The 27936-nt window shown below is 47.7% G+C and overlaps 1 protein-coding gene across 1 annotated transcript in view; it reads right to left on the bottom strand.

The window, feature by feature from the left end:
- Positions 1-89: 89 nt before the first annotated feature.
- Positions 90-27936, bottom strand: part of PLOD1 (procollagen-lysine,2-oxoglutarate 5-dioxygenase 1) — a 44562-nt gene continuing 16715 nt past the window's right edge. The window contains exons 5-19 of the mRNA XM_036745941.1: positions 27543-27655; positions 27183-27246; positions 25149-25246; positions 23442-23543; positions 21896-22027; positions 21078-21199; positions 19679-19783; positions 18311-18436; positions 15974-16115; positions 13349-13462; positions 11031-11096; positions 9138-9242; positions 5290-5436; positions 2086-2211; positions 90-1036 (exon numbers count right to left, since the gene is read on the bottom strand). Of these exons, the coding sequence (XP_036601836.1) occupies positions 881-1036; positions 2086-2211; positions 5290-5436; positions 9138-9242; positions 11031-11096; positions 13349-13462; positions 15974-16115; positions 18311-18436; positions 19679-19783; positions 21078-21199; positions 21896-22027; positions 23442-23543; positions 25149-25246; positions 27183-27246; positions 27543-27655 (1718 nt within the window). The 3' untranslated portion in view covers positions 90-880. The remainder of the gene's footprint in view (positions 1037-2085; positions 2212-5289; positions 5437-9137; positions 9243-11030; positions 11097-13348; positions 13463-15973; positions 16116-18310; positions 18437-19678; positions 19784-21077; positions 21200-21895; positions 22028-23441; positions 23544-25148; positions 25247-27182; positions 27247-27542; positions 27656-27936) is intronic.

Here is a 27936-nt window from a genome sequence, read left to right as displayed (position 1 = left end):
CAGCATAGCAACCACTGCTTTTTAAACTGCCTAGCTAGGGCCCTTTAAAAGTAATGCACCCAACACACACATATATATATGCATTCTCGGAAGATCTCATCATTGGTTTTGTTAAGTTTTAATGTTAAAGACTGTTGTTTTGAACTGTCCATGTCAGCCAAAGAGCCAGCCAGTGAATGAATGAATGAAAATGCAGCTCTGTGTGTGTGTGTGTATACCAGCCCTGGTCCCCCATTCTTCAGAGGATGACCAGCCAATGCAGGGACTGATCTGAAACATAAATAGATCCCTTGCCTGTCTCCTTGATCCTGGCAAGGGCTGATATGGGGGTGAACACTTGGGCCCATCCTTGGCAAGAGGATTAGAGATGGGTTTGATGCTACCCATCAGATTTGGTCTGTGATGAGAAGCAGGAAGTCTGAGGAGCGGGCTAACTGAGCTGGGCGGGAGGACGTGAAGAGGATAGTGGTGCCCAGGAGTGGGGGTCCTGTGCCGGGGGCACTCCAAGGTTCAGTCTCCCTTTTTGGCCTTAGCTCAGCGCTTCTTGGAACCTACTCAGCTCCACGGCGTCCCCAGCAGAATTTGGGGGATACTCAGTTCCTAAGGAGCAGTAGGAAAGCATCTCAGGAAAACAATGACGGGAAAGGGCAGTCTTTAAGGCAAAGGGTATCTCCCAGAGCCAACAGGCCACAGCATTGTGGAAAATGATGTGGGCACCGAGTGGGAGGCAATCCATTCCAATTCCCATCCTGGGCTTTTAGTCTCAAAGAAGGACGAGAAGAGCCCTGAGGCTCAGCCAAAGTTAGCCAGGGGTCAGTCATGGAGGACCCCTGGCCTGATCAGAAAAGGGGAAATGTCCACGGTGACAAAGTCTGGGCTCTTAAGGGTCAACAAAAGAGACGGCGATGTATCGAGTTCCTTTGGTCGTTGGGAGCCCTTCATGGTAATGGGTGAGTCGGCCCGGATGCATGAGGGTCCATCCTTTTCGGGGGGCTCTAACAGAACAGTTGTAGCGGATGAACCGGCAGCCTCCACCCTAGGATACACAAGATGGGGATCAATGGGGAAAGAAGTTCCAATCCTAACCCTCCTTCAAGGTTTATCTCAAGTCCCCCCCCTCCCACCTCCAAGAATGCTGTGGTCCTGACCATCCATCACAGGCCTCAGTGATCCCTCCCTCCTCTGCAATCCCATAGCCTTTGGTTATACCTTCACATACTAACCAGTGTGACTAGTTACCGCAAGAGACCACTCAAGGAATATTCAGAAGCACAGGGAACTCAGACTCTTTATTCTGGGACCCAAGGCTCCTCTACCAACTCTGACCCATCAGCTCATCACCCACGTCTCCCCAACTTTCCAGCTCTCTCCCTCCAAACCCCACCTTTACCTTCCTCCTTCTAGAAAACCCTGATGTTTTTTTTGGGGGGGGGTGCTTCCTGACCTGCAATTCCACTGGTGTAGGGAACTCCCAGTGGGGGCAGATGGACAACTCACCTATAATTTAGTTTTAAGAGAACTGCCAAGGGCACTAAGAGATTAAGCAGTACTAGTAATTAAATGATAATAATAATAACTCGAGTTTAGATAGCACTTTAAAGTGTGCGAAGAACTTGTTTATTTACCATGTTAATTTACTTGGTCCTCACAACCATTCGGGAAAGTAGGTACTGTTATTAAGCACATTTCACAGATAAAGCACGGAGAAATTAAGGGATTTGCCCAAGGATTTGAATTTAGGTCTTCATGACTCCACATCACAGGCTGTATCTACTGTGTCACCCAGCTGTCCTCAGTGATCTGCCAGGGTCACACAGTTAGTATGGATCATGGACAGGATGTGCTGCTTCATGGTTGGCACCTCCATCCACTCTGACATTTTACCTTTTCCCTCCTGGTTGATCCCACTCAAGGTCATCACGCACAGCCCTTCTGCACCCAGTTTGCTTTGGATTTCTCCGCTATTATCTGGCACAGCTCTCCAAGTATCTCTTGCCCATATACGCTGTGTCCAAAGCTATATTCTGATGCACCTCTAACACTACTACCCTCCCATCAGGGGCTATGACTGCAGGAAGCTCTCACCTCATAATCCACGCCCACTCTATTGAGGGCGATGTTGATGGTGAAGGTGGATGCATCATGGTGTGGCATCAGGGAGGGCTGCTCATCTGGCTTGTAGCGAACCACGAAGGCCAGATCAAACTGGGCCTGGGGGTGGGGGCAAAAGAGAAAGTACTGCTCACTAACCCAGTACGAAGCACAGTTCTCTCACGGCCCCCTTGATCACATGTTGACTTTTGTGGGGGGTGAACGCGTCCTACTTCAGTCAAGACACATTTCTAGTGGGAGCTCTGTAGGAGGTGGGGGAGAAAGCAGGGCAGAGTGTCAATGACCACAGAGGCCTCTGTATCGTCTGTACAGATCCTTGCAATAACCAATAAATCAGCAAACATTTATTAAACACCTATTATTCTCAAAGTACTGGAGAGGAAAAAAATCAGTCTGTCTCTTCCAGGAGGGACCTTCTATCTGGAGAGATAAAGTAAGGGCTGAGCTTTGGGAAGCCCAGAGTCAGGGCTCAGAACGCCAGTGCCTAGTGGCCATACGCTGCAGAGGGGCGCTCCAAATCCCAGCCTCCAGGAAACCCCTGGCTACTGAAAAGAAGGAGCTCTCAAAGACAAAGAATTCACGCTTCTCTCAAAGGAGAATGAGCCCTAGGCCTCACGGCTCTGACAGGTGGCATGACTTTGAGGACAGAAACAGACCCAAGAAGGTTTAGATAAAACCACCATTTCCCAGAGGAAGCTCAGATGGTCAGAGCTGAGGAGAATGACTAAGCCACTTGCTGCCACAAAGGAACTGGGGTAGGGCAGCCCCATGCTGGCCTTTTGCACAGGAGTCAGAAGAGTCCCTTTGGCTCCTCAGCCTGGCACATAAGGACCTGAGCTGGTGGCAGCCTGCCCCTCTGGAGTGATTTCCTATTGCTGCCTTTGGTGAATTCTTCTTGTTGTTCAGTCATGTCCGACTCTATGTCCATGGGGTTTTCTGGAGTCGTTTGCCATTTCCTTCTCTGGTGTGTCCCCATTTTGCAGACAAGGAAACTGAGGCAAATAGGGGTTAAGTGATTTTGTCCAAGGTCACATAGCTAATAAGTTTCTGAGGTGAGATTTGAACTCAGATCTTCCTGACTCCAGGCTTTGTGCTCTATCCACTGCACTGCCTAGCTTCTCCTCTGTGAATTCTATGGTACAGCAAAAATGCTGTCAGTCGTCACCCCAACCCCACCCCCATTTTCCTTGCTGGACTCACAAAGGCCAGCACTCATGGGTAGCTTGGCCCTTCCCCGACAGTGACCTGCCTCTAGTATGTATCACAGACTATGTATGATCACATATTATATATGTATATTTGTGTGCCCTACTATGTATCACAGACAGGACTTGCTGGCTGCCAGGCTCCTCCTCTTCCTGACTCAAGGTTCAGTTCAGGTGCCACCTCTTCCATGAAGCCTTCCCTGATCCCCCCACTTCTTAGTACTCTCTTTTTGGCATTGTTTATCTGTGTCTATGTAGCATAGCCCAGTAGAGTGACACTCTTGTTTTCTTTGGATCCCCAGCTCCTAGCACACCATGCCTGGCACATAGGCAGCGCTTAAAGATTGCTGAACGTGGCCCCAAAGAAAGATAAGAGGTGGAACGTCCATGGGTGTGGAGCACTGTAGAGATTGTCAGATTTTTTTTTTTGATGTATTGATATACTTTGCTAATTTTTTTCTTTAAAAATATTGTCATATGAGATGGCTCACTGAACAAGGGAAGGAGACAGATCCTGAGGAAAATTCAGGTGATGTTTTAAAAAATAACCAGTTGCCAAATTGAATTGAGTTGCAGAGAGGCTGGTTTGCTTAATCCTCCCAGGCCTTGCTGACCTCCTGGCATGTGATGCCATTCTAACAAGGAAGTTTGATTCTTCTCCACATCGTCTCTTCACACAGGTACTGGGTGGCTAAGACTGCAGCATCATTCTCTGTAGGAGGGTGTCATGCTCTCCTTCCTGAGGCAGTGCAGACAATCTCTCAGCCTTGCGAATAGGCACTAGCCCAAGAGATGGGGTCATGCAAATGGAAAATTCGATTCAAGCCCATTCAGTTCCCAGGACGATTGAGAGCTGGACCTTTGAGGTCATCCAAACCATCCCCCTCCTTTTAGAGAAGAACCACACTTATTGAGCACCTTCCATATGCAGGGCACTGTGCCCAAAATAAAAAAGCCTTTGATTAGTCAGTTCTCTATATGGCCCGGGGGGGGGAGGTGGGAGTAGGGATGGGATGAAAAAAATCCCTCTTTTTTCAAATTTATGGTACTTGTTTAAGCCACTTATTTGGCACTTAGCACAGATGGCCTTGTAATGTCCTAAGTTGCTGATCCACTACTGACATTATTCATTCATGTATTCAACTATTTATGTCTTGTCTCAATGATGCTGTAAAATCCTCGGGAGCACATCTTCTGGATCATGATATTTGCTGGAATATTTGGCCAGGACTGGACACCCGATAGGTGTACTCAGTAAAGAAATGAATGAATAAAAATATTGGTGTGTTCTCCCTCCTCTCAAGTAGACAGGTGGTAGACTACAGGTAAAAAAATGATGCATACACCACCAGGAATAGTGTCTGTTCCTGGCTGGTTTTCTTTGGATATGTTTTTTGTTATAAGGAATGACTGGGTGGTGGAAAGTTTATATCATGAAATCATTAGTTTAGAAAGGCATTAAGAAAACATTTTTTAAAAGGGGAAAATTTTAATTATTAATTAATTAATTAATATTAATAATCTGGTTGAGAAGATTCTCAGATTGATTTTAGAGCCACTTTCATTAAAGATGGGTAAATTCAATGGCATTGGCGAAGTTTTTCAAATAGCAGATAAGACCAAGGAAATTGTTCTCAGACTCAATGCTGAGTCAGTTGCTGGGCATCCCCATCCAGAAGGGGAAACTTAGGCAAGTTTGTTATCCTCTAGAGGCGTCCCCCGAAGTACTTGGGTGTGTGGACAGTCAGTGGAGTACTGAAAAGAACCAATTTGCTTTTGCTTTCCTCGAAGGGGGGAACATCCCTTTTCATTGCCTGGCCTGGGTTGGAGACTGAGGGAATTCCAACCTGGTAGCCGACACCCAGCCCTCTCCCCAAATCCCCTTGAGCGTTCCCTAGGGCATTAGCTTAGCAGGTTCTCAGGCCCCACGTGGGGCCATCCTTCTTGGTCAGGGCCTGACAGGTGTTCTTACCCTGGTATAGTATCCTGGGTAGAGTTTCTCAGTCATGGGTGCGATGTATTCCACCAGGAACTTGTGCCATTCTCTCTCAAACTTGATCTGGTTCATGTGGATGTCAATCGTTGGGACATTTTCATAGCCACCTTGAATTCGGCTGTCCTGGAATTCAGTTACCAGAGGATACCAGTTAGCCCAATTAAAATAGACCCCAACACTCCTTGTGCTTTTAGAGCAGTACCTGTGTTTTTTGCTCAGTAACCAAACCAATACCTACATGTCTAGACTTTCCACAGATCTAAAAGCATCTAACAATTACTAATGGCAATTGAGATTTGGCTAGGTTCAATGATCTCAAAATGGACTAGAGTAGTATACAGAGGTCAAATTTGATAGTCAGGAGACCTACATGTCTGATATAATTCCTCCGCATTTGAATGGGAGGAAGGAATGGAAAGAGTCCTGTCTTGGAAGTCAGGAGGGGAAAAAAAAAAGACCAGGCCTTGTGGCACAGGCCTATAATTTCTGCTTCTTGGGAAGGCCATGGATGGCAGATATCTTGAGCTCAACTCAAAAGTTCTGAGCCGTGGTGAGCTAAGCCAATCAAGTGTCCACACTAAGCAATATGGCAGCCTCCAGGGAGCAGGGGGTGACCAGGTTGCCTAAAGATGGATATCGGAAACGGAGCAAGGCAAAGCTCTAGGGCTGATTAGCAATTGGCTTCATGAGTGGCTGCTGAACTTCTAGTCTGGGCAAGATAGGAGGACTCAGTCTTTAAATTTATAAAAAAGAAAAGAAATTCTGACCCTGATAAACCCTACAAGATGTTTGGGGAGTCACTGGGTTTTCCCCCGATTTGTTTTGTAATAATTCTTGATAGTATCTTTGCTGACTTGTCATGTGTTTCTTCCTCTTAAAGGCTGAGAGAGCAGAAATCATAATAGCCACCATTTATATAGCACTTTAAGGGTTACAAAGTGCTTTACAAATATTATCTCATTCGATCTTCATAACAACCCTGTGAGATAGGTGGTATTATCATCCTATTTTACAGATGAGGAAATTGGAGAAATTAAGCCAGGCTAGGAAGACTCTTAGGGTGGATTTGAACTCGTCTATCCTGACTCCAAGTTCTAATGCTCTACCCAATACGCCAAAAAGCTGCCTGTAAACACGGCTGGCTATTTGAGCTTTTGGTTTCACTGAATTACAATTGATGGGAATTGGTTGCATTTGCATCATCATGGATAGAGAGGCTTCACTATGATACATTTCCTCATGTGTGGTCCCTCCTTGGAGACGAAAGTCACTTAGAATGAGGCATACTGTGGACTTCCATAATGACATATCCTCTCCAAGGAGGCCATCGATAAGAAAGTCCCCTTATACTGCACCAAAATATTTATAGCAGCACTTTTTTTGTGACAGCAAAAACCTGGAAACAAAGTAGAGGCCCACCGATTGGAGAAAGGCCAGACGAATTGTGGCACACAAACGTAATGGAGTATTAATCCCAGTGCTCTAACAAATAACGTATGTGATGAATACAGAGAAGCATGGAAAGTTACATAGTACAAAGCCAGGAAGATAACAGATAAAATGACTGCAAGAATGAAGACAGAGAGAACCACATACAAAAAAAAATAACCAAAAGTAAATGTTGCAAAATTATCAAGAATGAGCCTGGCTTGAAAGAAGAGAGAGAAGATAAAAATGTCTTTTTCTTTCTTTTTGTCTTAAAATATACTATTTGTTATATAAGATGGCTCTCTGGGGAGAGTAGAGGGAGGGATGCTGGGGGCGGGGGTGGCTGAACTATGGTGATGTTAAAAAAAGAGTAATAAAAAAGTTGTTTTTTTTTTTTTTTAAGAACTATCCTCAGAGCCCTGAGCGCTCAGTTTGGCCTTTTCTGACTAAGTGTCTATGTTGCGGTGAGGTTCCATCATACCTAGCTATAGATAACTAGGTGATGCAGTGGATAGAGCCCTGGATCTGGAACCAGGAAGACCTGAGTTCAAATCCTGCCTCAGACACTCACTAGCCGAATATCTCAGAGCAATTTCTTTATCTGTAAAATGGGGATAATAATAGCTCTTACCTCCCTGGGTTGGAGCCAATGAGAGCAAGTAAAAGGACTCTGCAAACCTTAAATTGCTATAGAAATGCTAGCTATTATTATTAATTATTATACCCCAATCTGTTTACTCAATTGAAAATCTTTCAGAGCAGAAGCAATCAGATTTTTAAGTAGGATCATAGATGAAGAACTGGAAGGGAATTGAGGCCAACAGAGGTGAAATGACTTACCTAAGGTCACACAGGAACTAAATGGCAAAGTCTGAACTTGAACCTGGATTCTCAGACTCCAAATCTAAGGATGTTTAAATCTAAAACAGGGGATCTGAATCTTTTTTTTTTTTTGGTGCCATGGCCCCCTCCGGCAATGTCCAGTGAAGCCTACTGACCCCTTTTCAAAATAATGTTTTTAAATGAATGAAATACATAGCATTACAAAGGAAACCAGCTGTTGAAATTCAGGTATCAAAATATTTTTTAAAAAAGAAAGCTCACCAACCCCAGATTAAGAACCCCGGCCTTAACCCTGAATATTGCATTTGCCGTCGCTTAGCTGCTTCTCCTGACCCACGTTCCTCTGAATCAGATTCATGACCTTTTCAATAAAGCAATTTTGTTTGGAAAAGAATAAAATAAGATGATAGGGTTAGGTTTATTTCTTAGAAGGGTCCTTCTAATTCCATGTTTTAAAGGACCTCCTAGATCTAACACTCTGTAGTCTAAGGTGCATCCCCAACTCTGATTTTGGATGTTTTAAGATCCTTTCTAGCTCTGACATTCCATATTGTAAAGTCCCAAATTTTGCTTTCTAAAGTCCTCATTTCTGACATTCCATGTTCTAATCTTCCTTCTAGCTCTGACAGTCCATATTTTAAGATTCCTTCGAGATCTAACATTTTACGCTCGTTCCTTCTAATTCTGATTTTTTTGTTTTTGAGGACTTTCTCCTGGAGCAGGTAGGTGGTACAGTGGTAGAGTTCCAGGCCTGGGGTCAGGAAGACTCATGTTTCTAAATGCGAATCTGGCCTCAGACACCTATTAGTTGTGTGACCTTGGGCAAGTCACTTCACCCTGTTGGTCTCAGTTTCCCCATCTGTAAAATGAGCTGGAGAAGGAAATGGCAAACCGCTCCAGTATCTTTGCCAAGAAAACCCCAAATAGGGTCAAGAAGAGTCGGACACGACTGAAAAATGACTGAATAACAAGTGGACTCTCTTAGCTCTGACAACTCACATTTCCATCTAGTATTAACATTCTATGTACTATGTGCTAACATGTGATCACTTAAAAAGATTTAAGCAACTCTGTCAGTCACTAGCATGATTGGAAAAGAAATCCAGGCCTGCATATTATGAGTCTTCCACCCCAAACAGAGGGAACTGTCCTTCTAAAAACCTATAGCGGTCATCTGCATTTAAAGCAGGCTGGGAGGGAGGGGGCTCGATGGAGAGAAAAGTTTATATTTGGAAATGAAGCTGATGTAAAAGCAAAAGTATCAATAGGTTTGTGTTGTTTTGTTTTGTTTTTTTAAAGAAGGCTGCTCCCAGAGCTAGGGGGAGTGGGTGTAATTTGCTGTGAAAACAATAAGGCAGCTGGCAGGATGCTGGAGACCTGCCCCACCTCCCTCCCTCCCTGCCAGGCCCAACCCTCTTTCTCTCTGCTGTCAGCATCCCTAGACATCTGCCCCTTGCTCAGACCCCATGCCTGCCCTCCTGGTACCTATGCTGACTTAGTGAGTTGGACTGGCAGAAGAGTTCCCCTGGAAAGAGAAAACAGATGCCCCTCACCTTGTTATCACCAGCTGACCACTGGCCAAAGTGCTCCATCTCCTCCACGAGCTCATCGCAGGCCGTTTCCGTGAAGATGGGAAACCAGTACACATCCGGACAGGGCTGGGGAGACAGGACCGAATAGCGACCATAAACATTTATCAAGCACCTGCTGTGTACAGAGCACTGTGCTAGGCTCTCGGGGACGTACAAAGTTTAGTTCAGATACTGATCCTGATCTCTGGGAACTCATGGTCCAGTAATGGATAGGGTATACACATCAATGCTAGACACAGGTCATTTATTCTAAGAGCATCAGAGAGAAACCAATAGAGTGCTGTGTGTGGCCCTGGCAGAAAGGTCCGGGAAGGGCTACTAGATTAGGCGGGGGGCATTTGGCATGAGCCCTAGGTAGGAGAGCAATAAGGGAAGGAAAGGAGCAAGGACTTTCTAGGCACAGGAGACTGGCCCAGCTGTGGCATGAAGGCAGAATACAGAATGCGTTCAGGAGACAGGGGGATCATCTACTGACTGGGTTGGAGCATGATCAGAGGTGAATTAACAAGAAGGTAGGGTGGTGCCAGATCACAGAAGGCCTTGAATGTTAGGCAGAAGAAGCTGAACTTTACACAGTAAGATTTAGGGAGCCACTGAGGATTTTGGGCAAGGGAGGTGATATGACTAGATCTATGAGCAGGGGCAGAGCCTGAGGCCTGGGGAAGAGAGGGAGAAGAAGAGAAAAAGAAAGAGAGGGGAACACAGGAGAGAGGGAGATAGATATGGAGGGAAAGAGAGAAGTAGAGAGGAATAGAGGGAGGAAGAGAGAAAGAGGGAGGTAGAAGAAGAGAAAAAGAAAGAGTGGGGAAGACAGGAGAGAGGGAGATAGATATGGAGGGAAAGAGAGAGAAGTAGAGAAGGACAGAGGGAGAGAGAAAGAGAGAGGGAAGAAGAGGAAGAGAAAAAGAGAGAAGATGAGAGAGAGAGAGAGAGAGAGAGAGAGAGAGAGAGAGAGAGAGATGGAGGGAAAGAGAGAAAAGAAGAGAGGGACAGAGGGAGGGAGAAGCAAAAAAGAGAGAAAGACAGGAATGAGGGAAGACAGAGAGTGATGGAGGCAAACAGAAAAGGAGACAGGGACAGAGGAGGGGAGGGAGAGAGAGGGAGAGCAAGAAGTTATGGGAGCGGAATATCAGGATGGGTGAAAGGAACAGGAGGAAAGGGATAACTGAGGCAGAGATTGATAGATTTGCTTTCTTCCATTTTTCCAATCTTTGTTGCTCATCCCTATCCCCGCTGCCCCACTGCCTGTGTCTAACCTGCCAGGGCCCCTGCTCTGGGCACAGGCCTGCCAGTCACTCTCCTTCCCCCTGCCTTAGAACATAGCTTTACTAAGCCTCAAGCTTCCCATGATGCTGTGGCAAGGGTGACCCTTTTCGGAGGCCCATCCAGTTCCTTCCCAATGAACACCTGGCTGGAATGCCCTCTTCCCACTTGTTCCCCAAACCATGCCACGGCATCCATTCTGCCTCCATGACTCTGCTCAGAATCCATGTCCAGGAAGCCTCCTGGTGCTGTGATGGGGACATGCCTCCAGAGTGGAGTGAACTCTATCTAGCTGGGAGTGAGCGGGGTAGAAAGAGGAACTGGGCTGAATTCCTACAGACACAGAAACTTGGCCTATTTTATCCCAGCCCCATTGACTGGGCCATCCCTGGTGACAACCACCCTCATGACAGGATCCTGCTGCTCTTCTGACCCCAGGAACTCCCTCATCCCCAGAGGTTGGCTCCCAGCCAGGACAAAACAGGAAGGCACATCTGTGCAGGCTGAGAGTCCAAACTATCTCCCCAGTAACCGCTCCCTTCCCCCTCCCCCTGCACAGCTGCTCCCTCCCACATTCTAGGGCTTTCTTACCGTCTCCACCAGCTTCCCCTTGAGGGCCTCTGTGTAGTTCTCATGGATGTATTTCTCCTTCCAGTCCTGTGGTGAGAGAACCCATTTTTTAAGATCTCTGAGCACTTTCCCAGCATCACAGAATTTCAGGATTGGAAGGTACCTAATGGAGATCTAGCCCAACTTATGTCCATTCTTCTTCCAAAGTCTATAACTTTGGCATTAGTCAGTCAGTCAGTTGACTTATTATTAAGCTCGTACCATGCATCGGGCACTGTGCTAAGAACTGGGGATACAAAGAAAGGCAAAAAGACAGTTCCTGCCCTTAAGGAGCTCACAGGCTAATGGAGGAGCCAACATACAAGCAACTATGTTTTGTTTTGGCTGCTAAAAATAATTTATTCGAGATTATCCTATAATCCATAATATATAATAATGGCACATACAATTATTAACAATAAATGATTAACAGCAAATTAGCAAAAATGCCTTGATTTCTTGTTTAGTCTGATAGGCAGCATATCTGTGGACAACACTGGCCCCCAAAATCCTAGAAGCAGGCCAAGGGGAATCCAAGTCCCACTTCATACATCTCTACAAATGTCTAAAGAGACTTCATACCGAAAAATAAAAATCCATGAATCCTCCCGGCCAGGGGAGGGGGACTGATCAGACAGTGGGACATTGCCACCTACAGAAGGTAGATGGGGCAGGAAACTCTTCCCCAAACCAACTTCAGCAGCCACTGATTTTTCTCAGAATCCTACCCCCAAGGAAAAGCAGCCTTCCCGTCCTCCTCAGATGGGCATGCTTCTGTTCCTATCCATAGCAGTAACTCACAGCCCAAAGGCACCACCATGTATGGACAATACCAAAGGCTCCTAAGTGCCAGGTCAATCTGCCTTGTTTGGGACACTTTAAAAAGCTTCTGAAAAGTCTGGGTTAAGGACCAGGGATCATGGGCCACGGGGCTCATTCTTAGGTCAAGGCCCAGGAGTGGGGGCATAACTCATCCCTGGAAAGCTTTGGTTCTTAGTGCCACATTTTTATCCTTGGGGCTTGAAGCAGTAAGATACATATAAGACATAAAAGGACAAGACACACATGGGATGAACTGGAGATAATCAACAAATGGAAAGGCACCAAGGTTAAAGCATTATCCTAGACTCTTCACTCTCCCTCACCCCATATTTCTTATCAGTTGTCAAACTTTATCATTTCTGAGTCCACAACATCTCTCCCATCCTTCCCCTTCTCACTCCTCAGTGACCCTTAGTTTGGGCCCTCAGAACCTCTCACCTGGAATTCTGTTTGGTCTGCCTGCCCCAAGTCTCTCCCCACTCCAATCCATCCTCCGTTCAGTCACCAAAGTGATTTTCCTAAAATGTAGGGCTGACCATGTCACCTCCCTAACCAATAAACTCCAGTGGGGTCCCATCACCTCCAGGAGCAAATATAAAATCCTCTCCATGACATTCAAAGCCCTTTATCACTTAGCCTCCTCCTACCACCTTCCTGGTCTATTTAAACCTCTAACCCTACCATGTGCTCTTTGATCCAGTGCACTGGCCTCGTGGCTGTTTCATGAACAAGACACTCCATCTCTCGGCCCCAGGCATTTTCTCTGGCTGTCCGCCACTCCGGACGCCCTCCCTCCACATCTCTGCCTCCTAGTTTCCCTGGCTTCCTGCAAGTTCCAACTAAAATCTCGTCTTCTATTGGAAGCCTTTCGCCATCCCTCCTAATTCTAGTGTCTTTCCGCTTGTAATGATTTCCTAATTATCCTGTATATAGCTTGTTTGTACATATTTGCTTGCTTGTTGCCTATACCATTAGATTGTGAGCTCCTTGAGGGCAGGGACTGTCTTTTGCCTCTTTTTGTATCCCTAGCACTTAGCACAGTGCCTGGCACAGAGTATGTGCTGAATAAATATTTGTTGACTATCTGACTGGCAGAGGTGGGTACCTCCCAGGAGAAACAAAGTAAGACTCTAACACTGGCTGTTCCTCAGAAGCTGAGCAGGCTGTCTCCCCAACCAGCAAGCTGATAACCTCCTTCTCTCTGCCTCTGTTTCCCTCCCATAGCTCCTAGGCTCGTGAAAGCTAGAAGGAAAATCAGGTTATCCAGGATCAACCTTTCATTTTTACAGATGAGGAAAGTGGGCCCTGGGGAGATTGAGTTGGGGTGTGTGTGTGTGTGTGTGTGTGTGAGACAGACAGCATGTGTGCATGCGTGTGTGTGTGTGTGTGTGTGTGTGTGTGTGTGTGTGTGTGTGTAAGGGGCAAGGGTCCAATCCATGGCATCCCTCTTTTTGGTCCTGCTCTGATCCTTTTCCTACCTCTGGGTTGTTGAAGATCTCCCAGAGGTCATTGTGCAGGTGAGTTGTTTGGTAATTGTCCACAGACAGCAGGCGGCCAAAGGAACGCCGGTTGGTCACAAACAGGAAGACTTTCTGCAGGACAGAAAAGGACAAAGTAGGCTCTTTGCCCCCAAAATGACCACAGGTGTCCCCTGTAGTTGTTCGGTCATTTCAGTCGCATCTAACTCTTCGTGACCCCATTTGTGTTTTTCTTGGCAAAGATCCTGGGGTGGTTTGCCATTACCTTCTCCAGCTCATTTTACAGATGAGGAAACTGAGGCAAACAGGGTGAAGTGACTTGCCCAGGGCCACACAGCCAGTACGGATCTGAGGCTGGATTCGAACTCAGGAAGATGAGGCTTCCTGACTCCAGGCCCAGCACTCTAGGCACTATGGCGCCCCCTAGCCGCACCATAGGTATCCATAGTTGGTGTGAATTCTAAAGCCCTTGGCAGGCATCTTCTCCTCATGATACTTATCCTCCAGCCATGGTTCTCATCCTCCCAGCCCTCCATGCCACTAGACTTAGCCCCAGCTTCTGACAGGCAGACTTTCACCTTACCTTGCTTGGAAGCAGGCCTCCATGCCACTTTCTGTACCCACAACTCACATACCACTCCCTTCCTGGATCCCCTTCCCTATTGGAATGTAAGCTTCCTGAAGGTGGAAACCATCTGGATTACTTGTATTGTGTCCCCAGCACTAGCACAGTGCCTGGCATAGAGTGAACACTTAATAAACGCTTTATCTATCCCTTAGCACCTGCTCCAAAGGGTTGTTGTGAGGATCCAACAGGTTAATCTGTCAAAAGCACTTTGCAAACCTCAAAGCACCATATAAATGTGAGTTACGAGGTTGACTTTAGAATCCTAGACCCTAAGATTCACGAACAGTCGCAATTATAACATACATTTCTGTAGGAGGGCTTTACATGTTGTTTATATGTTGGACCCTAACAGCCCTTTAATAATAATAATAATAACAAAAACCACTTATATTTATATGAGGATGGGGCCGGGACCTGTAATTTGACTGGTATAAAGAACTTGTGAATGAAGAAATTCCCGTTGTCGATACAGGAAGGCACCTTCTCTGCAACTGTCTCTATTGTTTGAGAATCTAGCTAAATAACTTGGCCAGGGTCCCACAGCCAGTTCTAGGATATTTGAAAAGTTCCTTGTTTGCAAAGTACTTTACCGATATTATCCCATCTGATTCTCTCTTCACTTTGCATCTGCTGCCCTGCCTGGTTTCGGCTCCAAGAAACAAGATGGCCCTCCCAGGATGGGCTCATCCCATCACCACCAAGCAGCTGACTCAAGCCTTGATTGATCCCACCTCCACCTCTTCTCCCCTCCCCTTCTCTCTGTTTGGAGGGCTCAGTACCAAACTCCTCCCAATGCCTTCCTTTATATGTGACAGAAACTAGACTGTCAGATCACTCTACTTTGCACCTGTGGCTCTGCCGGGCTTCAACTCCACAGACAAGTTGCCGCCTTGCTGGGTACCTCTGGTTTCCCTACCTCTCCCCCACCACTCTGCTTTCCTGCCTCTTTTTTTCTGTTATCTCCCCCTTTAGATTGTAAGCTCCTGGAGATCAGGGACTCTCTTTTCTTTTTATTAATCCCCCCAGCGCTTAGTGCAGTTCCTAGAACATAGAAGGCACTTAATAAATGTTTATTGAATTGGATCCTCACAACAGCCCTGTAAGGCAGGTGCTATGATTATTCCTTTTTAACAAATGAGGAAACTGAGCCTTGGAGAGACTTGCTGGAGCCACACGGTTATTAAGTGTCAGAGACAGGATCCATATCCAGGTTTTTCTAAGTCCGAGCCCAGCATTCTATCCACTACACCATGAACGAGACCAGACAACTTTTCCTGTCTCCATTTTAAAAGTGAGCAGTCTGAGGTTCAGAAGAGCTGAGCAGAGCCAGGATATAGCTCAGAGCTCCTGACTCCAAGTCCCTGGGGCTCTTTCTAACTTGATGCAGTTGGAAGGGAGTGCAGGGGTCTTCTGGGCTAACCTTCCAACTAGAGCACAAGCTGATACTGCTCAGGATCTCCTCTATGGAAGAAAGAGCCCTCAGGCATGATCGGTCTCAAACCCAACAAGAATTCGGTCTCCACTCTCCCTGCCCAGTGGTCTGGGAGTCTCCCCTCTGGTGAGGGGGAGCCCACCTCCTCCCAAGGCAGCCCATTTTGCTTCCCACTAGTCTAATGGTTCAGAAGAGCTTCCTTCCATCAAGCTGATATTGGCCACTTGTAACTTCCCCCGACTAGTCCTGGTCCTGCCTTCCTGGGGCCAAGGAGAATGAGGCTGATCCCTCTACCTTGTCCCAGCCCTTCAGATACTTGCATGCAAACATGCCCCTCCTGAGTCTTCTCTGATAAGCAGCAGGGTTCATGGACATGAAGAGTATGACTGTGACTGTGGTCATCCTGGGAGTCCTACAGAAGCTCTTCCAGATCCTCTAAGGCACTGACATTTGCAGCCAGCCTGGACACTGGCCCAGGTTGATGCCTGACTCTGCTTGGCCTCAGAGAGTTAGACCCAAGGCTGTGCAGGCCTCCCACTAGCTTCCTCCTAGGCCTGAGACTGACCTGTTCACGGACATTGGAGCAGAAAGCCATATCAGCGTCCAGCCTGCTGCTGTGAAACAGGTCCTTCTGTCGCAGGTCGCCCCGCAGGGTGCTGCCTTTGATCAGGTAGACGCTGGAAATGTAGGGAACATTCCAGACACCACTAGGAGACAAAACAGACCAGTCAAAGTTGGGGACAGGAGAGGCAGAGGTGGGGGAGGGAATGACTCACCGTACCGCAATTTCCAATCTTGGGCCATGACCCCCAAAGACCATCAAGGGGTTCCCTGTTTCCATTCTGACTACTTCACTCCCCTCCTCTGAAACCCACTAAAAATCTAGTGACCTCCAGACCTAGCTTAAGGCTCTCCACAATCTGACTCTAACCTACCTTCCTAGCCTACAGGGGGTGGACGATTGGACGTGGAGTCAGGAAGACCTGAGTTCAAATTCTCCCTCAGATTTTAACTAGTGGCGTGACCCTGGTGACTTAATCTCTCAGCCTCAGTTTTCTCACTGTAAGATGGGAATAAGATACTTCACAGGGTCATTGCATCAAATGATATGACACATATAAAGCATTTGCAAGCCTGAGAATGCTATATAAATACTCGCTATTGTTAGGAGTAACTACTCTTACTACTACCACCACCACCACCACTACTACTACTATGTACTCTACATTCCAGCCACATTGTACTACGCGGTATACTCCAAACTCTCCATTCCATGTCCTGGCTGAATTCATTTTACACAACCCATCCCCCATGCCCGGGATGTGCTGTCTCTTCATCTCTGCCTCCCCTAATCCTCTTCTTCCTCCATCTCTGCCTTCCCTAATCTTTTTCTTCCTCCATCTCTACCTCCCATAATCCTTTTCTTTCTCCAAGGTTCAGCTGAAGTATGCATGGAAGAGAGTGGTACAACAGGCATGCCGGATATGGAATCAGAGGATTTGGGTTCAAATCCCACTTGGACATTCATGCCCTTATGTGACCTTGGACAGTTCACTTCATTTTCTGGGCATCTGTTTCCTCATTTGTAGAAGGAGGGGACCGGACTATACGGTCCCCAAGGTCCCACCTCCCTCTAAATCTCTGACATCACATTACTGGGCTTCACTTTCCTCATTTGTAAAATGAAAGGGCTGGACTGAACAGCCTCTGAGGGCCCTTCCAGCTCCAGAGCTGTGACAATGATCGACAACGATGAAAACCCCATGTTTATGTAAGGATCTCAAGGTTTACAAAACATGCTCCTCACAGCAGCCCTGTAAGTAGAGGATGGTCCAGCTGTCCTTAGCCCCATTTCACAGCTTGTAAAACTACAGCTGAGAGATGGGCATACGGTAGCGCACTCAGTTTGGAGCTGGAGGAGCCGCTTGGCTGCTTGCTGTCTAGGTGACCTCGGACAACTCAGCTCCCCCTCTGGGGGCCACTTTCCTCATCTGTGAGATGACAGGGTTAGAGCTAAGATTCCTTCCCAAGTTTGAGTGACTTGTCCCAAGATAGTAAATGAACTCCTGGGACTCAAGCCTGGGTTCGAGCATCCTAGATTTAGAGCCGGAATGGACCTCCAAGCCATCCAGACCCACTGGATCAGTTTCAGGTGAGGAAGCTGAAGTCCAGAGAGCAGAATGCTTTGCCCAAGATTCACATACCTAGTAAGATTCAGAGGTGGAATTTGAACCCAAGACTGGGAGGCCAGGGCTATTTCCATCATACTGCGTTGTTGTTGAGTCATTTTCTGTTGTTTTTAGACTCTGTGACCCCATTTGGAGTTTCCTTGGCAGAGATACTGGAGTGGTTTGCCATTTCCCTCTCTAGATCATTTTACAGATGAGGAAACCGAGGCAAACAGGGTTAAATGACTTGCCTAGGGTCACACAGCTAGTAAATGTCTGAGGCCAGATTTGAACTAAGGAGGAGGAGTCCTCCTGATTCCAGACCGAGCACTCTATCTACTGTTCCACCTAGCTGCTCATGCTATCATACCGCATGGTCTCCTAATTCTGCTTCTGGGGATCTCCCTACATGGAAAGGCCACATCCTGCCTTGGAAGCCTCTTCCTGGGTTTAGTGCTCTCCATGGTAGTCCAACCCCCTTATTTTACAGATGAAGAAACTGAGGCTAAGAGCAAGGGAATGACATGCCTGGGGGCACAGAGATGTTCTGCTTCCAAACCCAGTGCATTTTCTGCTCTACTACTAGGCTGAATTCTCTCTTGCCAAAGCATTGCTAAATACAACAAGGTTTGTGGAGACTTAGGGTAGTTCAGTGGCCACACTCTCTTAGCCCCTCAAATAAAAAAAAACTACCCTTTCTCAATGAGAGAACAGCTCAGAAGGCAGACACTTACACACGTCGCCCTTGGACGATGTCCACATAGTCTTCAGAGCGGGCATAGTAACCATCAGCACTCAGGGCCCCCCAGAAATTGGACCACAGCCTCCCTGCACGGATCACCAAGGGGGCGATGACAGCTCTAGGCAGGGGGGAAAGGGGAAAGAAGTCAGCAGATGTACAACACAGAGTAACCCACTCCATCTGCGGGGGACGCAGAACCAACCTTCCAAGAGAGAAAAGGGTGAGGGGGCTCCCAGGCTCAACCCACCAGCACTGTAATGACTAAGGGCTCCTGCAGAGCCAATGGCAAGGGACCCCTTGGGCTCTTTCCCACTGAGGGATCTCTAAGCACCATAATACCAAAATGCTTTGGGCACGCCATAATTTAGGCCAGGAAGCAGAAATGTTTTTGTCACAGGCTGAGCTCTGAATGGGGTGGTGATGTCAAGATGAGCCATGGAGTGTCAAATATCAATACAGACATTTGGCAAATGTATCCCTCTTCTACAATACAATGCTGATACTAATGACCGTAGGTTTATTCACTTATCTGGTAGCATGGTATTATTTATAGGAGAGGCAGCTCCCCTACAGTGTTATATTCCCATATGAACATTAATATTTTATATTGCTATATGACATGAAACGCGATCCCTCCAGAGTTGCTTAATCTCCCAGGCCTCCAGACAAATTTTTTTTCTCCAAAGCTTAGGTCTATATTTCACCCAGGGCTGGGGCTATTCACAGGTCTGATGCCACTCCTATCATCATGAGAACCTTAATCTGCTCCATTTCTAACACAGCTGGTTCACCCTCTTCAGGCGACCTGGTGGCCTTCCCCCCTTCCCTGTTCCTGGGGGATTCATCATAACAATGCCGAATTTAGTGTGGACACCTGACCCGATTAGCCTAGACTACTCTCAACCTGCTTTCTAATCTACAAAGCTCAGCTTCAAAGCCACCTTCTTCAGGAAGGCTTCTCTGATATTCCCAGATGTGAGTTAGCTCCCTCTGAAGATTACTTTATACAATGACTGTCACAAAGTAGGTATTTAATAAATGCTTACCAAATGATCAATAAGCATTTATTAAGCACCTACCAGGCTAGGTGATGGGGACGCAAAGATGTAAATGAAACAAGAAGCTTACATTCTGATGGGGGAAATACATGTACATAAATTAAAATATAAAGGCTAGAGATGGTCCTGTGATTTCATTGGTACAGGTCAGGACCTTGGGAGGCAGAGGAGACTGGGAGGTAGGCACCTGGGGAGTAGAGAGGGAGGGCCACATTCCAGAGGATGCTGGCTCAGATAGTTCTGCTCTCTCTCTCTCTGCTCCTGTGTGGGGCAGGGGCTGGGGGTGGGAAGCTGTGTCTCACTTGTTCTGCTCTATCAGAAGCCGGAGGGTATCTGGGTTGGTCAAGGCCACCTCAGCATCCATGCTCAAGTAATAGGTACAGCCTCGGTCCTGGCGACACATGTCCCTATGGGGAGAGAGAAGGCAAGGGTCAGGGAGGGGAAGACCTAGAAGAGAAAGACCAAGACCCCCTCCCTTCCAACCCTCACCAGAGAGGCCACAACTTGCCACCGAGTCACCGTCCTCGGTGTCCCAGTGCCCCCCGCCCCAACCCCATTCATCCAACGCAGCCCTGTTGGCCAGGAGGGGCTGCTGTGGGTGCCCTCCTGTTAGCATATCTTTTTTCTTTCCTTTCTTCTGTCTTCTCTACTTTTATCTTTTTCCTTTCCTTTCTTCTACTTTCTCCCTTACACTCCCTTGCTATGCTACCTACTAGCTGTTTGACCTTGGGTAAGTCACAACTTCTCTGGGCCTCAGTTTCCTCCTCTGTAAAATGAGGGTATTGGACTATATAGCCTCCTATGTCCCTTCTGATTTTAAATTCCTTTTTTCTCACATCTCTTCCCTCTCTTCTTCCCTACTCCCTTTCCTTCCTTTCTTCTTCTGAATGTCTTTCTCTTCCTTGTGTCAGAAATATAAACTCGCTTCCCTGTCTTAGCTATGACGACTATTTGACCGCTTTTGCTAGATAGTTATTTCTAGTGTCATTATCTTTAAAGACATCCAATGTTATTCCTGTGACCTGTTCTTCAGTCAAGACATTAGTCAACAAGTCACATTTCAGCTCCCACACAGACCTACATCTTTTGACACTATGTCCATTGTCCAATTGGATCAGGGAGATCCGGGTTCAAATCCCACTTCAGACACTTGCTGTCTGGGTGATTCTGGGTGAGTCACTTTCTCCCGCTGGGCCTCAGTTTCCTCATTTGTAAAATGAGGGAGTTCCCTTGATGGCCTCTGAGGTGCCTTCTACCTCCTGTGATACCATGAACATTGACTGCGTTCGGACGCATGAATATAGTGAAGAAAGCGTCTCCCTCTCTGAGGTGGCCCATGTGGTTCCTTCATTGCGCCAAATTTACCAACAACTTTGTACTCCTTCTCCCCCGCTTGGCCTTCCCAGGTATCTGCCGGGCTCAGCAAGGCCACCAACTCCTAATGAATAATACTTTCCGGCATCCACAAGTCATTCTATGCTTTTTCAAGTCATCTCATGATACTCCTGTGGGGGAGCAGGTCAGGGATTATTAGGCCCATTTTCTAGGTGGGAGCCTGAGGCCCAGGGGGAAAAGGCAGACAAGGAGTAAGTGGCAAAGCAAGGATTTGAACCCAGGTCCTTTGACTCCAAATCGGGTGCTTTATCCACCGCTGCCGCCCCACCCAGCCTCCCTTCTGCACTTGCTTGGCCCCAGACTCACGCGCCCATGTTCCTGGCATCGGCACTCTTCATCCGCTGCTCCGGGCCCACGAGGCTGACTGTGTGGTACTCGCTGCCATGGTCTTCTATGAACTGCTCCACCTGATCTTCATGGTGTTCCTCCTGGGAGGGAAGAGGGAGGGATTGGAGAGGGGGGCAGGGGAGAGGTGGGTTCAATCTCCCCACCCCCAAGGCCAAAAGGAAGGAGGCTGGAGGGTAGAAGACAGTGACAAATGAGAAGGGAAGAGACCCACTGAGCACTCAGTGAGCCCAGCCCTGGGCATCTGGGCATGAAGCCTGAGGCAGGATTTCCAGTCTGACTCAGGAAACAGCATGAGCTCAGCATCCTCCACTCCAGACAGGGCTGGCCTCTCATCATCTCATTCACAGGCCCACCAGAGGCAGATGGGAGGGAGTTTTGGATGCCCTGCTGCTTTGGATTACCTGGGTTACTGCCGCATGCCCCCGGCCTTTATCAAAACAGGTAGCATTGATGCAATGTTTTAAGGTATGCAAAGTGCTTTATGCGGAACCTCATTTAATCCTCACAATAACTCTGTGAGGTTGCTGCTACCATCATCCCCATTTTATAAATGAAGAAACTGAGGCTGAGAGGGTCAGTGGTTTTGCTAGAGTCACGTGACTATGTAAGGGCCTAGAGCAGGATTTGAACTCGCCTTCCTGACTCCAAATCCAGCCACCGAGGTGCATTTATAAATCCTTTGCTATTGTATGCCAAGGCCAGCTAGGAGTCCAGCTTAGGGCACGTGATGCCTGGAGGCCCTCCCTGGAAGACACCACTTGGAGCCCATTACTCACGTGATTGTGTATGAAGAGTCGAAGCTGTTTCCGGGGGTACCGGAGGCTCAGGAGCCGCTTGAAGAACAGGGAGAGGAACGGAGTGGGCTGTTCTATGAAAATCCCGATGAGGACCGAGGGCAGAGCCTCATCCTGTAGGGGAAGAGGAGGGTGCAGGCCCCAGGATGAGGCAGGTCCAGGGAATCCCCCTCCCCTCATTTCCAGAGTCCTCCGATCTGTGCAGGGAGAGGGAGACCATCATGCAGTGGGGGTGGGGGGCCCCAAGCCCCAAAGGCCAGAGGGGGCAGGGGTGGAGCTAGAGCCAGAACCCAGGAGCCTCAGCTCACAGGGAAGCCTAGGCTAGTACCTAGTACCTAGGGACTCAGAGAAGTGATTCACTGGGACCACCCGCCGGTCCTCTGGCCTGTTCACAGAAGGCAACAAAGAGAGAGCTGGAAGAGGTCTTTGACTCAAACCATGCCAAACACTTTTATTTTACAGCTAGGGAAACTGAGGCCCAGGGAAGTTAATGGATCTTTGATACTAGATCTGGAAGGAGCTTTAAAGGTCACCTAGTCAAAAGCTTTTGTTTATCAGAGGACGAAACTGAAGTCCAGGGAGGCTAGATGACTTAGGATCACAGATCATAAAGGATCACATATCATAAAAGATCACAGATCACAAAGGATCACAGATTACAACGGATCATAGATCAGATGCCGAGAAGGACCTCAGGGGCATCTTGTCCAATCTGCCCATTTTACAGAGGGGGAAAGTGAAGTCACTTTGTGAAGTGAAGTCTGGCTCAGTGCCAGACACTAGCACTTGAAAGGGGCCCCTGTGGCCATGTAGCCCAACCCAGACCCGTCCCAGAATGCCCTCTCTAAGACCTCCAGAAAGTGGTCATCAGGGATCCCACCTCCATCTCCTACGGCAGCTCTGTGACCACCCGGGGGTGCTGGGCAGCTCTGAGAGTCAGGGAATTCTTTAGACTGAGCCCAAATCTACCTTTTAAAGTCTCCAGCCATGCTGGCCGGAAGTACTTAAGAGGCCTTTGGCCAACCAACTGTGGAAAAATCTCTGATTTTGGAGTCAGAGGCCCTGTGAGACCTTGGGTAAGTCATTTCTTTATAGAAATGGGTCTGTTTCCCCACCTGCAGAATAAGAGGGTCAGACTAGTTGGCCTCTGAGTTCCCTTTCAGTTCTAGACTGAGTATCCTTACACCTCCCTGGGCCTTTGTTTCTCTGTCTGTAAAAGGAAGGGGGGATGGACTAGTCAGTCTCTGGGGTTCCTTCAAGCTTGAGCTCTATAAGCCTCTGCACAAGCCAGGACTTCGCTCTAATCATGCTCAGCTTCATAATATCCTGGTGACTGGTGTCTCTTTAGAGACTCTCTTCTCTGTCTGGTGTCCTAAACACCTGCCTGACCTATACTTAGTTGCCCTAAGCACCAAGGATACCTTCTTACTTCCTATGGCTTCAGGCCCAGATCTGCTTACTGGCCCTCCTAACCCAGAGGGAGCCCCTAGCTTTGGCCTCCCCCCTTCACCCGGTGCCTAGGCCTTACCCCAATGCCCTTCAGGCTCCTCAGGCCCTCATCACACACGGTGCAGCCCGTCTCGAAAGTCCAAAATCGAGGGATGTAGTTCCCCAGGTAATTCAACTGGAGCTACGAAGCAGAGGAAAGGGGCTCAGGAGAGGAGAGATAAACCTTTTCATCCCCCTCCTCCAGCCCTCTCCCTCTCCCTTCACCCCCACCTTCACAAAGCCTTCATAAACAAATACATGCCAATACACTCACTGGTTTGGCTCAATTATTTTTTTTTCTTTTTTATTCTTTGTTACAAAGGATGGCTCATTGTGTCTGGGAAAGGCGAGGGATATATTCAAAAATGAAAAAATTAAAAGTGTGTGTGTGTGTGTGTGTATGTGTGTGTGTGTGTGTGTGTAACCAGGCATTATAAAGCACCTACTATGTGTCAAGCACTTCTCTAAAAGCTTTATAAATACCATCTTGTTTGTTCCTCATAGCAACATAAAGAACATACTATTATGATCCTCATTTTACAGTTGAAGAAACTGAGGCAAATAGTGGTTAAGTGACTTGCCCAAGGTCACACAGCCAGGAAGACTGGATTTGAACTTAGGTCTTCCTGACTCCAGACCCAGTACATTATCCACTGTGCCATCCAACTGCCCTCGATAAAAAAAGACATCAATGAAAATGAAATAATTTTGTTTAAAAAGTCCGTATCTAGGAGTCATATTGCTCTAGTATTGTATGGTGGAGTTATTTTCCTTCTGTCCTTCTACCCCTCAAATTAATGCTGTTTGTGGGGTTTCTGGCAAAATCTGACTCCACCCTCTGAGATAAATGGAGATCCCCAAAGTGGGCATGGGCTGAACCACAGCTGGGGATCTCTGCTCGGTGAGTCTGCACACAGCTCTCAGAAGGGCTCCATTCTACTGTGGGTCACTTAGATTTGCTTTTTCCCAGATGCTCCTATACCGCCAAACCCCTGCAAGCCTCTTTATCCTAGAATGCCTTTGTTTGATGGAGGCAGAGAATGAATGGATGGATGGATAGATGGATGGGTGGATGGGTGAGTGGACAGATGGATGGGTGGATGGGTGAGTGGATGGATGGGTGGGTAGATAGATGGAGGGGTGGATGGGTGGATGGATGGATGGATGGATGGGTGGATTAATAAGCACTTAATACGCACAAAGCACTCTTATGAGAGCGGAAACAGAAAAGGAAGATGGCCTCTGCCCTCCAGGAGTTTACATTTTAATTCAGATAGAGGCAACACATATAGGATGTCTCAGGTGCAAGTCAGTGGATGAAAGAATACAGTTAAGAAGTCAACAAGCATTTATTAAGCGCTTACTGTGTGCCAAGCACTGTATATGGGAATCGTGCCATGCAGGCTATCCCAGATGCTGGAGAAACAGCCCAGAGCCTGGGCTCAACTGCTTTGTGTCTGAGATGTCCTTAATGTGCAGATGGGATGTGACTTACCCATCCTCAGTAAGGTTCATTTTCCAAGCCAAGGCTAGGATGGGGGCCACAGATACAGAAGATGACACGTGCAAAGGACAGCAAAGCCAGAGTAAGCATGGCAAGGTAGCTTCAAACACAGGATGAATGGGAGAGATAGCCCCAAGGTTCGTGGAAGGGCAGAACCTTGGTCTGGCCCAGGCCCAGCTGGCTGGGAACTGAAGAGGCTCAGGCAGCCTCCTCCTCCTCCACGAGAGCCAGGGGACATCCTACCTTGGTGGGCCCGTTGCCGTGAATCAGGACGGGCAGGGTGTCGTACTCCAGGTTCCTCGCTCGGACTTGAGCTGTCTCAAACTTGAGTACCACTTCATCTAGAAATTACAGAACAGGTTATCGCCTGCTCATGGCTCTGGGGAAAGCCTTGGGGGCTTCCAGATCTTCTCAGGAAGTCTGAGTGGAAGCTCCCAGAGGGCAGGAATTGTATACTGACTCAGCCCGCTAAGAGTCCTCTGTTCACAGGGCAGCTCAGGGGTGGGGAAACCTGTGGCCTCGAGGTCCTCAAGTGCGGCCCTATGACCAAATCTGATTTCTGTAAAGTTTGGATTCAAAGGGCCGCACTTGAAGACCTAGAGGGCCACATGTGGCCTCGAGGACGCAAGTTCCTCATCCCTGGTATAGGTGAATATGAGCCAGTATATTTGTGTCCTAGTTCATGTCCTGACACTCACTGTGCGACCCTGGGCGATCATGTTGCTTTTCTGAGTCTCAATTTCCTCATCTATAAAACGGGAGTAATATAACCTTCACTGCCACCTCAAAGGGCTGGTGTGGAGATTCAGAGAACTGGAGTATGTAAACACACTTTCAAAACATGCTCTACACATGCAAAGGATTCTAGTCTGTGCCCCAGGACCTACCTCTCTGTTATAATAATAATAATAATAATAACAATAATAATAATAATAATAATAACCTACATTTAAACAGCACTTTCAAGGCGACAAAGTATTTTCCTCTCAATAATAAATATTACTAAGGACCCCATTTTGTACTAGAAAGAGAGCCTGACGTAAGTTGGGAGCCCTGGGTTCAAATCCTACCTCTGACACTTGGTAACGAAGTGATCACGCACCAGTCATTTGACCCGGGTCTCAGTCTGTCCATCTGTAAATCGGGGATGATAACTCTATTGCTCCCTATGTCACTGAGCTGTTGTGAGGAGAGGCCCTCGTAAACCTCATGGGATTGCACAAGCTGAAGTTATTACTACTTCTATTTTAGGACTGCGATAGGAAATGGACCTGTGATTAAACTGGTACGATGCCAGCTCCCTACCCAGCCAGCCAAGCTGCCGAGCTCCACTTTATGGAGATGATGATGATGATGATTTCTGGCATTTATAGGAAAGGCAGGGGGGTTTAGTGCATGTAGGGTCAGCCTCAGAGGCAGGAAGATCTGGGTTCCGGTCCTGCCTGCGACCCACCCTGGCTGTGTGACCCTGGGCAAATCACCGCTCTAGGCAACTCTAAGACTACGAGTTACAGGGAAACCACCAATCTGCCTTAGTGGAGGGAGGTCCAGTCCCTTAGTGTTTATGTAATGCTTTCAAGTTTGAAATGCACTTTATATAAACAGAAAACTGAGTCTCAGAGCCAGGATGTGACTTGACCAAGGCCACATTCATTAAGTTCATTAAGGCTTGCAAATTGTGTGTATGTACATATATATACTTGTGTGTATAAAATCTCACCTGATTCTCACAAAAACCCTTTAATATTACCCTTTTTTAACAAATGAAGAAACTGAGGCACAGAGCAGTGACATGACTTGCTCAAGGTCACACAGTTAATAAAATAGTACAGCTGGAACTCCAACTTGGGTCTTTCTTAATCCTTCTTAATCTTTCTTATCCTTCTTAATAAGGATGATAGTGTCAGTGATAATAATAATTATGATAATGGCTGGCATGTACACAGTGCTTTAAGGTTACAAAGTGATCTATATCCAGGACCTCGTTGAACCCTCACAACCACACTGTGAGGTAGGTGTTATTTTTGTCCCGTTTTACAGACGAGGAAACCGAGGCTCGGAGAGGTTAAACGATCTGCTGACTCACTCAGCTACTCAGTATCTAAGCCAAGATGTGGACTCAGGTCTCCTTGGCTCTGGGTCTTTCTCCCTGTTGAGAAGACTTCCAGGAGCCCAGGGATGCTTTGTGTGGCCCGGGTGTATATGTGGTTTTTCTCCTTATTTCCTTCCCTCCCGGAGTCCTGCATGATCACCCTCCTCACTGATGCCACCACTCACCTAAGGCTCCATCCAGGTTCTGGAAGATTCGGCAGCGATGGTCCAGGGTAATGTTGATCTTCTCCTTCAGAAGAGGCAAAACCAAGCTGGCAGCAGCCCGGGCCTCCCCTCCCCCTGGCCCGGTGCCTCTACCCTCTCCCTAACCCAATGCCTCCACCCTCCCCCTCTGGCCCAGTGCCTGCACCCTTCTCCTCTGGCCCTCCCCACTGAGGAAGTGGCTGATTCGGGGCTGCTCCAGGTGGCAGTCCCAGAATGAGATCCAGGCATCCAGGGTGCTGACCCAAGGCAGCCTGCCCACTGAGAATCCAGTAAGAACTGGACTCCCTCAGGTTCACAGCTCCTTCCCTAAGGTTCTCTTACCCTCTGCTCCGGGTCTAAGAAGATCTTGGTATAAAAGAGCTGGTCGCTGTCACTGTCCTGGCCTTGCCAGCTGGCCACCATCTTGCTTAAGTTTGGGGCATAGCCAATGAAGCCTGGGAGGGAGACAAGGGGGAAAGGGTGTGCATGGAGATCCAACCTCTTTCCTCCCTGGCCAGCTGTCCTTGTCTAGGAATGGTACATGTCCACTAACATTCCTTCTTTCCAAATTTCCCAAAGAGTCCACTTGGTTCCAGAAACCCTCAGAGAGCCCCAGAGTTGGCAGCAACCTCAGGGGCTATCGAGTCCAACCAGTGCCATCTGCAGCATCCCCAACAAATGGTCCTGCAGTCTCTGCTTGGAGCCCTCCAGTGATGGAGAGCCCACCACCTCTTCG

The sequence above is a fragment of the Trichosurus vulpecula genome, chromosome 2 (genome assembly GCF_011100635.1).
Source record: "Trichosurus vulpecula isolate mTriVul1 chromosome 2, mTriVul1.pri, whole genome shotgun sequence".
NCBI lineage: Eukaryota > Metazoa > Chordata > Mammalia > Diprotodontia > Phalangeridae > Trichosurus > Trichosurus vulpecula.
Note: the sequence above shows the minus strand (reverse complement) of the source record. Positions and strands in the feature narration are given on the sequence as shown.